Here is a 15,602-nt window from a genome sequence, read left to right on the forward strand (position 1 = left end):
AATGTCTTAAGCCGCAGGCAAAAGACAGAGATCAGGAGAAGGAGTTTTTGAAGCAGGAAATGTTTCATTCCAGACGGGCTGCAGCTTCAGTCTCTTCCTAAGCCCCTTGGGGGGGAGGGGGGGAGAAGGAGGGAGGGGGGAAGAGGGCAGAATGCCTTCAACAGCAGGGCGATGGTCAGGGCTCCCGGTGGTGACCAGAGACCTCCCAGGACTGGTTTCCAGATCCCCCTGGAGACAATGGCTATTTTAGTAGTGGGACTCTATGGCATTGCACCCTGCCCTCCCCAAATCTAAGTAAAGGAGCAAAGTTTGAGTCCAGGGGCACCATTAAGACCCCCAAAGTTTTATTCGGGGTTTGAGTCCAGCGGCCCCTTGAAGACTAACGGAGATTTATTCAAGGCATGAGCTTTTGCTCCCTCTGGCCAACGCGGCTTCCTTCCCCCTTGACTCTGTTCTTATCCCAGCCACGGGCTTCCCGGAGCTTGCCCAGCGCGGTCAGGCGAAGTCTCCCACGTGGGGCGCCGCCACCGCAAACGGCGCACCTTGCAAAAAGCTTCCCTGCGCTCAAACTTGGCTCGGCCGCTTCAGAGCAACAGGGCGCCCCCACCCCCCACCCCAAAGTCCCTTTCAGCAGCGGAGTCGGTGGCTTTTCCTCTCCTCTCCCAGGGTCCCTTCCTTGCAATGTCAGACTCGGGGGCGTGGGGCGGGGGCGGGGGCGCCTTTGTCAGCCAGCTGATGCCTGCTGCCTGGCGGAGGGCTTGGGGGAAGAACCATGTCATGCCCCCCGGCGAGTGGCGCGGCCAGACCCGTCGGAGCAGCGGCGGGGGGCGGCCGGCCGGCCGGCAGGTGGGCGGCGAGGGCGGGGCGGGGCGGGGCGGGGCGGGGGAGGACGGGGCGTGGCGCCCGGAGGAGCCTCCGGAGAGGCCGGCCCGAGGGCGAGGGCGAGGCTTGGCGGCGGCAGCGCAGCGCAGCGCAGGCGGGCGGACGGGGCGCACCAGCAGCAGGCGGCCGCACGGCACGGCAGGGCAGGGCACGGCGGGGCTCGGCCATGGCAGCAGCGACGCTGGGCGCCTCGGAGGGCGGCTACATCCGCACGGTGCTGGGCCAGCAGATCCTGGGCGAGCTGGACAGCTCCAGCCTGGCCTTGCCAGCCACGCTGTCGGGCGGCCGGGCCGAGGCGCAGAAGTCGCTCCGCATCCAGCGGCAGGTCCAGCAGACGCTCGCCCGCAAGAGCCGGAGCGGCCTGGCCAATGGTGAGCGACGTGGCGGGACGCTTCGAGGGGAGCGCTTTGTGGCCCCGGGCCCGGCCAAGAGTCGACGGGGGGGGGCTTTCTTTCCAGGCAAGGGGGCAGCGGAGGCGGCCGTCGGCGCCTTCCCCTGCAGAGCCTTCCTCGGTGGCCGCCCTTCCCAGAGCGGGCCCTGCTCAGCTTCCGAGATCTGACGGGCTCCCTTCCCTCCCTCCCAGTGGATTTCCGTGCTGTGTGTGTAAAGTCCCATCAAGGCCCAGCTGACTTGGGGCGATCCCCGCAAGGGGCTTTCCAAGCAAGCCGGCGCCTTCCCCTGCAGAGCCTTCCTCGGTGGCCGCTCTCCCCAGTCCTTTCCCAGAACTACCGTGCCGCAAAGATATTAGCGGGCAGGGATGTTCCTAAGAGCCCGGGCTCCGTTTTTCTTTCCCCTCCCCTCCTCTCCCACGGTCTGGCTTCTCTCCTTTTAGCCTCCTTCTCTGGCTGTCGAATTGTCGCCTTTCTTTTCCAACGGGAAGGGGGGGGGGAGTCTAATTTTTATCTTTGCAAAGATGCCCTGGTATGGTTACGCTAGTTCAAGAGTTGGACTAGAATTTGAGTATCCGAGATTCAAATCCGGAGTAAATTCGCCGTTTCGTTGCCAGCCCACGATTCTGGTTAGAAAAAACAAAAATTCCCAAAGGCCTGCACGTTACATATGCATTATTAGCAATATTACTTTTGAAATGGGGGGGGGGGGTTGTTCCTGAGATGGTTGCTGTTTCCCTGGACTCTCTTCCATGCAGCTTTAATAAGGGAGGGGAATCCTAAGGCCATTTAGAAGAGAACTGCAGCTGGTCTGCTCCTCCTGCCTTCCCCAGCTCCAAGAAGGCGGCAAGATGGTTGGGAGGAGTCCCTGTTTACAATCTGGCATGGCCTTGCAGCCACATGGGCATGGCCCATGGCTTCCCCCTGTATCGATGTGACAACCAGCCCTTGAGTACTACAGGCACCCGGATCCTTGTGTCCATGCCATGCTTTGGGTACTGCTGCATGGAAAAGAAAGATCCTTGATCCTGAGCTTAGTGGGGAAACGGGTTCCTGTTTTTCTTTGTTTGTTGCTTGCAGACTCTTTGGTTGTGCATGAGGAAAGCCCTGTCCCATCTCTGTTTAATTCACCAGTAATCCACTGGATTTGTGTATTTCGACAGCTTGGTGGCATGCTTAAGAGCAGTGGCTCTGATCTGGAGATCTGGGTTCAAATCCCCATTCCTCCACATGCAGACAGATGGGAGACCTTGGGCCAGAGAGTTCTCTCAGAGCTCTTTCAGCCTCACCTACCTCACAGGTTGTCTGTTGTGGGGAGAGGGCGAGAAGGCAATTGCAAGCTGCTTTGAGACTTGAGAGTCCTTTGGGTAGAGGAAAGCAGGATGCCAAAAACAGCTCTCTCTTTTGCTTGTTAAGCAATTTGAATCCAGCTCCTTCAACCTGGCCACTTTGCTGAAGGACTTGCCGTGGGCTGTTTGTACCTGTCGGATCCTAGATACGATACCGTCCCCCTGCCCCAGGCTGGTGACTCGTAGCTGAATCGTCTCACCAGATATTCTGCACCTGAATGGCATGGGCTGCCCCTTGACTCATTGCTAGAGATCTTAACGTATTTGCTTTCTGCCTCCCAGGCACTTCCCTTAAATGGTTATTCCCCCTCCTGTCCCGTTTCCTGTTTGGCTAGGTTGTAATTCCATCACCAGTGGTCATTGCTGTACTGAATGGAATACATTGTTCAGGACTTATTTAGGTGTGGTGAATTTTGCCCTGGAAGGTGGTGAGGGTAAGATAATGTAGGAGACAAAGAGTTGGTTTTTATATCCTGCTTTTCCCTACCTGAAGGAGTCTCCAAGCGGCTTACAAACACCACTGACAGGACTGCTGGGTCAGAACAGCCCAAAGGGACCTGTGAGTGGCCTAAGCTAGCGGCATGTGGAGGAGGAGCGGGGAATCAAGCCCAGTTTCTCCAGATTGGAGACCACCGCTCTTAACAGCTGCCATTCTGCTGTAGCTTTCTCAGTCCCACTGACCCGACAGGGCGTCTGTTGTGGGAGAGGAAGGGAAGGCAATGGTGAGCCACTTTGAGATTCCTTCGGGTAGGGAAAAGGAAAGAGAAGAATCTCTACTTCGTTGTCTTTATCTCCCATTTCTCTGGACAGATGCTATCTATCAGGATGTGGAATGGAATGGTAGAGGCCAATCTTGCAGGATCTCAGGAGCTAAGTGGTGTCAGAATTTGGGTGGGGGACCTCCAAGACAGTCCCAGGGGTAGTCAAGCTGCGGCCCTCCAGATGTCCATGGACTACAATTCCCATGAGCCCCTGCCAGCATTCGCTGGCAGGGGCTCATGGGAATTGTAGTCCATGGACATCTGGAGGGCTGCAGTTTGACTACCCCTATGCAAACCAACCTCTGCTTAATCACTTGCCCTGAAAGCCCTATGGGGGTCACCATAGGTCAGCGGTGACTTAATGACACTCCACACACACGTACACACAGTCCATGGGCTCAGTGAGATGGTACACGTGACACAAATCACGACTTGAAGGAAGGAATAAAATCACTTAAGTTCACCTTTGATTATGCAAAAGGGACTGATTGGCTGTTTTAGCAAAGAATTATCCTATGGCTGCGTTTGGATGCTGTGACACAGTTTACTATTGTAGCAGGATTAACTTTTGCTTATATATTCCCACTGTCATGACGGTCAGTTCATAGTCTGACGAGTGCTTGCAGTTGAAAGCTCACACCTTGAATAAATCTTCGTTGGTCTTAAAGGTGCCACTGGACTCTGATTTTGTTTTGTTGTGCTGCTTCAGACCAACACGGCTACCCATTTGAACAAATCAGGTTGTGCATCATGTAACATCAGAGTCTCATAAGTGCTGGGTTTGGTTTATCAGCATGGCTCAGGGAAGGGGACCTTTGTCCTTCTCTCCCAAACCAAAACAGTTGGGAGGGGGGTCTGTTTGCCCCACTGTGTGGTGCTGTGTGCTACAATCCTTGAAAATGGGAGAGTCCAAGGGGCAGTTCCAGTGTAACAGTTGCCCCTCTAAGAATACTCCTTTGAATTATCGTCCTTAATCGGCAGGAAGTTAGAAATTCCGTACTGCATTTGGTGCACGGTTTTAATTCTGTTACAGTCCATGGGGAAGATCGTTCCAACATGGGGCACTCACTGAAGATTATATATCAGCTCCTTTTGTGATGTATCCTTCCTAGCCATGTACGCCTTTGGCAGGGATTGTTCTCACGTGGCGTGGGGCATGTGGTGCTGTTTTTTTTTCTAAGATGGGTGTTTTTTCAACAAATTAGGCTCAGTTTGTCAGTTTGGCGGGAGGCCCTGAGATGAATAAAGCATGAGTATTACTTTGGGGGAATGTTCCCCTGGATGTGCATGCACGTGTCATCCTGCTTCGGATGAAATAGGGGTGTGCTTTGCAAAAATAGCCCTGAGACCGGCCTATCCACGCTCCAGTGAGAGATTTTCAGTTTGGAAAAAAGAGAGAGAGAGAGAGAGAGAACTTCTGGGTGTGGTTAGACAAGGGATTCAGTTTTACTGAAAACTGTGCGGGCTGTTTATTTGCTGACAATGTAGGCAAAGATTGCTGCAAAAAACAACAAAAAACAACCCACTTCTTTATCTGGAGCTGACCAATGAGATGGCAGGACAGGCTGGAACAATGCCTGCACACACACCCCTACCAAACTACACCAAGGGAAGAGAATGGACCAGCATTTTGTTTTTTCACTTACCGTATTCATTGGAAAAGAATGTAACAGGACTCCACCAAAGAAATGTTTGTTTAAGCCAGGGGTAGTCAAACTGCGGCCCTCCAGATGTCCATGGACTACAATTCCCAGGAGCCCCTGCCAGCGAATGCTGGCAGGGGCTTCTGGGAATTGCAGTCCATGGACATCTGGAGGGCCGCAGTTTGACTACCCCTGCCATAAGAATTTCAAGGCAAGAGACATTCAGAGCTGCTTAGCTAGTGCCTGCCTCTTTGTAGCAGCCCCGGTATGCCTTCAAGGGGTCTCATACAAATGCAGACCAGGGCTGACCCTGCTTAACTTCTGAGATTTGAAGAGATTGGGCTAGCTTGGGCTAACCAGGTCAAGAAGAAAAATATTATACCTCCCCCAAAAGGCTGGACTTCACTGGCATTTGCATACAAATGTAAAACAATGTCTTCTTTAAATATATATATATATTGCAAGCCGGCCAATTATCCGTATTCTTGCGCTGGAGTAACTACTACAATAAATACTTGCCGTGACTGGTGGGGTGAGGGGTTAATGATGCTACAAAATGGAGGGGGTGTTTTGAATGTTTGTTGGTTTTGCTTCCAGCTGACTTAATTGCTCTGGTATTGGGGGTATTTTGCATTTCTGAGAGGCCAGCAGTTTGGAGAATGTGGGGTCAAAGCAAGGATGCAAGGGCAGTTTTCAGGAGTGGATCTGCAGGGGGCCGGAGGCTATTACAGAGAAGGCAGAGCTCCTCTCTGAAAGGAAGTGATGTCAGCTGGCCACACACACCCCATGCCATGCCCTCGAAAGTGACATCATGAAGAGCTTGGTGTAGTGGTTAGGAGTGTGGACTTCTAATCTGGCAAGCCGGGTTTGATTCCCCACTCCCCTACATGCAGCCAGCTGGGTTTGCCACAGCACTGATAGAACTATTCCTTGCAGGGAATTCTGCATGTGTCACATGGGGTGACTGTACCGGTGTGTGTTTTTGTGTGCACGCCTTTTCGAAAAGCCGCACATGGAGGTAGACTGTGTGTATAGTTCCTGAAACAGATGGGTGTGCTACCATCATGTCTAAATCACAGACTTCATAGAGCACTTTCCTACATGCAAGTGAATTGTGGCATTTAGCAAGTCCCTTAGGCAAATAAGGACTTTGCACCTGACAAGTCCCTCCCCTGCTTGGCTTTGTGGGTGTATAAAAGGCTTACTGTAAAGTACACTTCTCTTTCTTTTCTATAGTGGAGTAAAAGAGAGAGCCCTTGCATGCATTTGTTTCTTTTCGGAATCGGGGCCAGTGAAAAGGGGAAACTAGGAGGACAGTGTTTGGTAGGGGTGCTAGTCTGCCCCAGTGTAAATGTACACGTTAGATGCCCTATTTTCATAGGGTGTGTGCATTTGTTTATTTATACCAGGCAGCCAGGATTTCACGTAACCCTGAGGTTTCTTGATGGCCCTGTAATGCAGAAATTACAGAGGAAAGGACATCTGGGTGCCAGATATTTCACACCAGCATAACACTTTCTCCCCCTTGCCCCCAGCTGAAGAGAGGGCATTAGCGCCTGGGGTTTTAATAATTTGGTTTAAATAATTTTTATGTTTTAATTTGTTGCATTCATATGTTGTGAGCTGCCCCAAGCCTTCAGGGAAGGGAGCCATGGAAATTCGATGAATAAATAAGACAGCCTCTCTCAATATTTTCACTGTTGAGAACCCCCTGAAATAACCTTCAGGCTTCAGGGAACCCCAGAAGTGACACAATCCAAGCAAAATATAGTTGGGAAGCAGAGCTGTTTACATGCCCACCCAGAGCCCCCCCCCTTCCCACCCCCGCTAGGCCCATCATTGGCCATTTTGGGAGGGGGGGTCAACATATGGTCATACCACCCAACAAATGTTTAATTAATTCTTAATATATATTAACATTAATTAACTCCCACCTATTCAGGAAACCCTTCCAGGGCCCTCAAGATACCCCAGGGTTTCACAAAACCCTGGTTAAGAAAGCCTGAAATAAGATGTGTGTGTGTGTGTGTGTGTGTTTTGTGAGTTTGTTTTTGGTGGGGGTAGCCATCAAGTCGCAACCAACGGGGTAACCCATTCAGGGTTTTCTTGTTAAGAGTTGTTAAGAGATGCCATTCCTTGTCTCTGCATAGCAACCCTGCTCGTCCCTAGCGGGCCCCCTTCCAAGTTCTAGCCATGGCCGGCTCTGAGATATGGTGAGATTGCGCTAGCCGGGGCTATCCAGGATGAGATAAGCAGGGCTGTTTAAGGGCTTTTCTCAGCTATTTACAACTGAAAGGAAATCATGGATTTGTCCATTTGAAAACATAATGTTTTCATTTAGGGGAGATTGGATAAATGTATCCTTCGGGATCTAAAGATTAATGCTAATTCCCCCATGTTAATTTCCTTCAGATCCTTTTATAATGGAAGATTGCGTCAGGTGTTGCAACTTATTTGTGCACTGCATTGTGGCGTTTACACCTTTAGTGCTCTCTGGCTTTGAACAGAAGTCTCCGGGTTTTAAAACTGAGATTCGCACTTTGAAATCTAATCTCCCCGGTTCTGCCTTCGTGCTGATTAGCGTCTCTTCCTTTGAAATTTCCTAGATGTTTGCTAATCAGTGAAAGGAAGTGGTCCTCGTTCCCCTCCCTAGAGGGAAGAATCCTTTACTCAGCAGCTCACCCTTTTTGCAAGTTAAGCTTATCAAAGTAAATATTGGGCAACAAGGGCTGCTGGATCCAACCAGAAGTCTCCCAACCCCTCCGCTAGATAAGAGAGGCTTTGCTAGACCTAAGGTGCTGCTTACATCCACAGCAAAACATTTATTTGCCTCCAAACATATCAGGAGAAGCTGTTAGGGTTTGGCAGTAATCATAATAGTAAAGTAATACACAAATAGCATACTGTTTGTCTGCTCTGCTGTCCTGCATCCATGCTTTCATTCTTGGGAGATACTTTCAGAGGGTAGCCATGTTGGTCCAACAGCTGGATTCGAGACCAGGAGGACCTCAAAGTAGGGTTGTCTGGTTCCCCAGGTGTGAATCCTGCCAGATCAAGACTGAAAAACTCCCGGAGATTTGGGGTTGAAGACTAGGGGGTCAGGGGCCTCAGTGGGGTATGATGACAATGCCAAAGTGGAGCACCATTTTAGGTAGCAGAACAGTATGGCTGCTTTCATGAGGTCTGTCTTTTCCTGATGATCTTGATGGCTGACTCAGCTTTGCAGATAGAAGAAGAAGAGTTGGTTCTTATATGCCACTTTTCTCTACCCGAAGGAGTCTCAAAGCGGCTTACAATATCCTTCCCTTTCCTGTCCTGTGAGGGAGGTGAGGCTGAGAGAGCCCTGACATCACTGCTCGGTCGGAACAGCTTTATCAGTGCTGTGTTGAGCTCAAGGTCACCCAGCTGGTTGCATGTGGGGGAGCGGGGAATCAAACCCAGCTCGCCAGATTAGAAGTCCGCACTCCTAACCACTACACCAAGCTGGCAATGCAGCTGACAGGGCATTACCAACCTACCCAGTTTATATCCCAGAACAAGGAAATGTGTGAATCCTGCAAGCTGTTTCAGTACTGCAGAACTGGTTCAGAACTGCCGATTGGAACGCCACGTAGCCAGCAAGTGATAAATTGCTGCATCTGAGGAAGCGAGCAGTCACTTAACAAAAGCTCCTACTAGAGTAAAAGTTGTTATGTCTTTAAGGGGGGCTTGGTCTTCTGTTTTGTTAGGTTTCAATAAACCAGCACAATTACCCTTCTGGAGCTGTAAGCAACTCCCCTACGATATAATCATGGCTGATTTACTGACATGGGGGAGGGCATTGTTTCTCAAGGGGCAGTTCCGAATCCTTGCCATAAGAAAGTGAGTTTGCCACTGTGATGGAGGCAATGAAAACCTTTAATTCTGTGCTGTACAAACAAACTGATATCTCAATTAGCAACTGAACCTCCACAAACCATTCAGTGTTATCGGTTTCTGATCTGACCCTAGCAATGGTACACTTGTCTTTGGAATAAAGGTGCTATTCTCTGACAATGTTTGCAAGGCAGACTGCATATGCTAATCATTTGCTAGACAGGAGTTGCAGCCTAGGATCACTGTAGGGCTAGTCCACAAACAGCTAGTTTCTTTAAATGAAACTAAGTCCTCTGGGCCAGATGAATTGCATCCGAGGGTACTAAAAGAACTTGTGGAAGTAATTTCTGAACCTCTGTTCATTATTTTTGACAATTCTTGGAGAACAGGTGATGTGCCTCAAGATTGGGGGCAGGCAAATGTTGTCCCCAGCTTCAAGCAGGGGGAAAAAGGAGGATCCAGCTAACTTCCAACCCATCAGCTTGATGTCTATAGCTGGCAAAATTTTAGAACAAATCATCAAACAGTTGGTCCTTGAGCAGCTAGAGCAGATGGCTGTGATTACTAAGAGTCAGCATGGCTTTCTCAAGAATAAGTCATGTCAGACTAACCAGCTCTCTTTTTTTGAGAAAGTTACTACCTTGCTGGATCAGGGGAAGGCTATGGATATAGTTCACCTTGATTTCAGTAAAGCTTTTGCTAAGATTCCACATGATATTCTTGTTGACAAGTTGGTAAAATGTGGTATGGATCCTATTACTGAGATGCTTTATTTACATGTATGCATTATTTGCATGCCATTTCAAATGAGCGGTATTTGAATGGTTTTGCATCAGTGTCAAATGGGAGCTGGTTGGAAGCCACAGCTGGTGCCTGCTCACGACTTACTGTCTTGTGTGTTTCCTCAAGTGTTTGTGAGCGGTGGTTGTATATGCTGCACTGCACTGCCCTTGCACCTGCAAGTCATGGCTACTCATTTGGCAAAACAAAAGGCAGTTTCAATTTGTACCATTAGGGTTGCCAATCTTTAGGTAGAACCTGGAGATAATGGCATAACTAGAGTATGGCAGCCCAGGCTTATGCCCTAGGCACCATACTTGCTGGGGGTGCACTGGGCCCCATCAAGCACTCACAGGCAGTGGGAGCCATGCAGCCCAACTGGCCTGTGCCCCTGACAACCACCCCAATGGGCAGAGGATGGCTCTGAAGCACGCACACCAGCTGGAAACAGCCCAAGACCCATGAGCCCAAGGCTGGGCATGGCAACCACTCATGATGTTGCAACACCCTGGCACAAACCTCTGCAGCCTTTCCTATAGTGCAGGCATCAGTGTGGGCTGCGTCCCCTGATGACTACCAGTCCTCCATCTCCCCTTCCCAACAGCAGGAACAAGCCAAGGGGCTTGCAGACTAAGGCAACCTCTCTGCCACTGCCCTCAGTGGGAGTGATGAAAGGTTGGGTGCCAGAGGGTGGTGGACAGGTTGGCATTTCTTTGTGGAGGCCCTGCCCCCTTTGTGGAAGCTCCACCCACCCACTTGCCCCGGGTCCCAAATAGGGTAGTTACACCACTGTCTGGAGATCTCCCAGAAGTACAACTGATCTCCAGATGAAAGATGAATTCCCCTTAGAGAAAATGACTCTTATAGCATTATGCTCAACTGAACATACTTCCCAAATCTCCTGGAACTTCCCAACCCAGAGCTGGTAATCCTGTGTACAAAACAAGCGTTGCCATTGATGGTCTTTTCAGGCACTGGATCGATGCCATCATTCTGTATCCTATGCCATTTATTTATTTAATGGCCATTCATTCATTCATTCATTCATTCATACATACATTCATTCATTCATTCATTCATTCATTCATTCATTTAAAACCTCTTTGCACTGCCTCTCCAACCTATCCAAGTCCTCAAGGTGGTGGCAGTTCTTGGCAGTGATGGGCTTTTCTGCAGGTGCAGCACTGCAATAATTGTGCCACACACTCCAGACCTACTTCCCCTCCTTAGCAGTGCAGGTGACAGATTCAGTCGGACCGTGCCTCGAATATCCTCCACACAGCTAAAGCTCGGTGGTCGTAACTGCGTATTACAGCAGGACTGATCCCACAAGCTCTTGCTGCCCCTAGAACTGCTCAGTCGGTTCTCCCACAAATAAGCAGCAAAGGGAAACATGACAGCCACTTTGCTAAATCACTGCTTAACCTTTTGAACCCCTTTTGCTTCTATCTGGGGCAGCCGCTCCCAGCTCAGTGGTTTTACACCCTTCCCCAATCCATTCTTATGTATACAAATAGCCCATTTTAATCAGTGGGGGGCCTGATTGGCTTGGAACCGAAGACAGCCTGGGAGAATCTTCTTTTTAATTAGAATTGAAATCCGATTGTAACCAAGGAGATGAAGCAACAGCGCTCACAACAACGTGACCTTCGGAAGAGCGTCTGTGGTTTACAAAAGCGTGTTCTTTGCCACTCCCTGTTTGAGAGCATGAGTTAACTTTACAAGCATGGATGAGCAGTTTGGTTAACCGCCCAATTCCTCACCATCCTGTGGCGCCCTGATCTGTAGAATTGGAAGGTGGGTGACTTTTCAAGTGGGCAACCTTGCCGCAGGTATGGGTGAGATCTGCCAAATACTGTTTGCTCAGATTCCTTCCTGAAAGATTAACACCTGGGAAAGGAAAGGGGAGAAACAGCTGCTTAGGGACGGACTGGTAAGTGGCGGTTTATTGAGGTGAACAGAGCTCTGCTGTGCCGGCTACATTAATGTGGGCAATCGTAAGCCTACCTGAACAATTTCTGCCATTTGGAAAGCTCACCTGTGGTTAGCATAATCTCGTGTTCTGATCTGTTGCTGTTGTTGTACGGGGTTTTATGGGAGTTTTCTATATAATTTTAATGCTTGTTCGGTGAACCCACGAGACAAATGGTCATGAATGGTGGTATACAAATATAAATAAACAAACAAATCAATCAATAAATACCCATCCAAGTGAGCACCCTGCCACTTCCTCTACAATACTTGGGCAGCTTACTGTACTCAGAATGAATTTAAGCAGGTAGCCATGTTGGTCTGAAGCAACAGAACAAATTTAGAGTCCAGGACTCATTCTGCACTAGGAGGATAATGCACTTTCAATGTGCATTTGCAGCTGGATTTTCCTGTGCAGAAGAGTAAAATCTACTTCTAAGATGCATTAACTCCTGGGTGCAAAATGGGCCCACTCTAAATTTGTTCTCCGAATGGCAGCTTTTATTATTACTCTCCTGACTAATAAATCCAATTCATTGTCATCTTTGTTCTTACCGCTGGGCAAAAACCAGGGAAGGTGTTTCACACTGTAAGCCCAGCCTGGGGGCAAACAGAAGTTGGTTTTTATACCCTGTTTTCCTCTTCTTGAGGAATCTCAAAGTGGCTTACGGTCTCCTTCCCCACCACAGGAGCCTTCTGGGGTAGGTGGGGCTGAGAGAGTTTTGAAAGAACCTGTGACTTGGCCAAGGTCACCACCCAGCAGACTTCATGTGGAGGAGGAGTGGGGGATGAAATCTGATCCCCCAAATTAGAGTCCGCCACTATTAAACACTACACCAACGTGGCTCACCTTCCTTCACGGGCTAGGTGGGGCCTGCACTTTCCTTGGAATCATAAGCTGCAGAAGACAGAGATCAGTTCCCCTGGAGAAACTGGCAGCATCAGAGGGTGGAATGCATGACTTTATACCCCCTGAGTGGTTTGGGAAGGACAGTCTTGAAAGTATATTAGTAGCATTCCCCTCCCAAACCAGCATGTCTTTCTAATTTTGGGTTGGGGTGTGTGTGTTTTTCCTCTTTGAATTGCATTTATTTAAAGCATTTGTATCCCAGGCCCATTCTGCACACATTAGATAATGCTGTTTCGATGCACTTTAGAAGCAGATTTTCCTGTTCCGCGTAAGAAAATCCAGCTACAAAAGCACCCTGAAAGTGCATTAGCCAATGGGTGCAGAATGGGCCCCAAACTCTCAGCTAAGTTGGATCTTGAGAACCTCATACTCTCAGGTGGTAGACGAGCAATTCCGCTCGCTGTGTTTTCCGGAGAAGTGATGAAACGGATGGAAACGGAACTTTTTGCCTGATTCCCTATTCTGGGTAAGCCCTTCTTATTGGAAGGAGGCCCCATATGTCAGTTGATGCAGAGTTCTTACTCTTGTACACTCCATGAGGGAGAAGACTCAAGCATGCTTCAAGTCTCATCCAGAAAAAAAAAGTGTACCTTGATTGTCAAATTTGGGAAACAAGGTAGTGTTGAGTACTACCTAGAGTTGCCAACCTCCAGGTGGTGGCTGGTGATCGCTTGGGATTCCAACTGATTTCCAGGCTACCTGGAGAAAAAGCTGCATTTGGGCTGTATAGAATTATGCCCCACTGAAGTCTCTGCCCTCCTCAGGCTCCGCCCCCCAAAATCCCCTAGAGTTTCCCAATCCAGAGGTGGCCACCCTACCCAAACATGTTCTCTTCTTGTCACAGGACTCTTGTCACTCCCACCCCCAACCCCAATTCCCCTTAAAAGTGAGACCTTTTGCAGTCTTTGTTCAATATGGGCCCAAAAGGTTTCCTTCTGCAGAAACATGATTATTATTATTACTATCCTTTAATTTATATCCCGCCTCCCCCCAGAGGCTTGAGGCGGGTCACATAAAATCAATCCCCTAAAAACAGTAACAAGAACAATAAAACACAGTACACCGATCACAACGAGGCAAGACAAGAATGGCGACCAGGTTCATGCAACTAACCCAATGTCCATAACCCCACTAAAAGGAAGAAAAAAAAGGAGGGGGCTGATGGCACATGCAACCGCCACATTTGTGAGGGGGGGGGCTGGATCTCCCTTGCTGCCCGGCCTCAACCAAAAGCCTGGCGAAAGAACTCCGTCTTGCAGGCCCTGCAGAATGTTGAAAGTTCCCGCAGGGGCCTCAGCTCTTCCGGGAGCTCATTCCACCAGGTCGGGGCCAGGACTGAAAAGGCCCTGGCCTTGGTCGAGGCCAGGCGAGCTTCCTTGGGGCCGAGAATGGCCAATAGGTTAGCCCCCGCAGAGTGTAAGGCCCTGCGGGTGAGGGTATAGGGCGACAGGCGGTCCCTCTGATGATCCAGTGACAAGGTTCCCTCAGCTGCCTGCTCTCCCTGCTCCTGCAAACCAATGGTTTGAACATTTCTCCTGCCTCTAATGTCGTTTCTTGTCCCTCTGCACAGGGAGCCTGCACCGTACCGCCAGTGTGCCAGAATACGTGTATAATCTAGACGCAGTCGAAACGGACTTCATTTCACGGCCTGCTGTGAGAAATTTGTATTATCAGTCTCATCAGGTGAGGAATGCAAATGGAATGCACTGATGCAAGCTCAGCGGAAGAGAAAGAGAGAGAGAGTTCAAATGAAGGGCTTACTGTGTCAGAGCTTTCATTGAGGTTTTAATATTTAGTTTTCAAAAATTTCGCCCGCTTTTGCCTCTGCGCAATTCATTCTCCTTTATGTTAAGTGGAAACCCCTCCATCGCCTCCTCCTTTGTGCTCAGCCGCACTCCTCCCGCACTTCTTCCTGGGCTGGGCTGCTGCCCGATGCCATCCCATAGCTGGACAAGCAGGAAGTTTACCTGTCAGCCCATTAATGAGCATCTGGGAGAATCTCTTTCTTCACCTTCTGCCTCTCTCTGGGATGTGGTGTCTGAGGCACTGGCCCTCAATGTGTCTGAGAGGGGGGAGTCTGAAGTGGCAAGAGAACAGAGAAAGTCTCCCCCTGCATCCATCAGCTTCCTGTAGGGTTGCTGAGTCCTCCCTGGACACTGACAGGAAGTAGGGGGGTAGGATTGTCAACTCCATGCTGGGAAACTCTTGGAATTTGGGATGGAGTCTGGAGACCTCAGTGGGGGACAACACTATAAAGCAGGGGTAGTCAAACTGCGGCCCTCCAGATGTCCATGGACTACAATTCTCATGGGAATTGTAGTCCATGGACATCTGGAGGGCCGCAGTTTGACTACCCCTGCTATAAAGTCTACCCTCCAAAGCATCCATTCTCTCTACAGAGATGAGCTGTAATTCTCAGGGATCTGCAGGTCCCACCTGGGGGCAGGTATTTCTGTCTTCCTGGTCGCAGCACCAAAGCTAGTAACCCCAAGCCTACAACACAGTAAAGGAAGGGGCAGAGAAGGTAGAAGAAGGGAAAAGAAGACGGAAATGGCATATATTTGTTCCTTGTTTCCTCGTTCTTTTTCATTCCTCAGGCGAAAGAAATTGCTTTTCATTAGCTTGTTTGTTTTTTTAAAGAAAAAGATAATTAGGGATATGCCCAATATTTAATTAGGTTCTGTTCTGAGAATGTCCAGTGGGATTTCGTCATGTTTTGAGTCTGAGGACTCTATGCAGTACAGTGTTATGACTCCATGAGCAAAAGTAATCACTATTTTGCTTGATGACACAATTCCAACCAGAAACCAAATTGGTTCAGGAGAGCTAGCAACTGTTATGCCCAGCATCTGTACCAGGAAAGCACCTAATCCTGCTTTCAGACAATGGGGCTTTCGACTTCACAGGAGCCAAGAGGAATTCTGCCTTTGTTTATATTTGCCAGACACATTACAGGCCCTGAAGATTGAAACCATCTTGTTTGGTTGTTAAATACCGGCCAGCTTTTAATTACAGCGTCTGAACTTATCTAATTACTTGCTTTGCCCCTTTCTTTACGATCA

The 15,602-nt window shown here is 49.4% G+C and overlaps 1 protein-coding gene across 2 annotated transcripts in view; it reads left to right on the forward strand.

The window, feature by feature from the left end:
* Window positions 1-961: 961 nt before the first annotated feature.
* Window positions 962-15,602, forward strand: part of PKP2 (plakophilin 2) — a 62,891-nt gene continuing 48,250 nt past the window's right edge. The window contains exons 1-2 of one of the 2 annotated variants that reach the window (XM_077339901.1): window positions 962-1,253; window positions 14,111-14,223. In XM_077339901.1, coding sequence (XP_077196016.1) covers window positions 1,049-1,253; window positions 14,111-14,223 — 318 coding nt within the window. In that variant the 5' untranslated portion in view covers window positions 962-1,048. The remainder of the gene's footprint in view (window positions 1,254-14,110; window positions 14,224-15,602) is intronic. The other variant, XM_077339900.1, reaches the window with a different exon arrangement.

This window comes from Paroedura picta, chromosome 5, assembly GCF_049243985.1.
Source record: "Paroedura picta isolate Pp20150507F chromosome 5, Ppicta_v3.0, whole genome shotgun sequence".
In the NCBI taxonomy this organism is placed as follows: Eukaryota; Metazoa; Chordata; class Lepidosauria; order Squamata; family Gekkonidae; genus Paroedura; species Paroedura picta.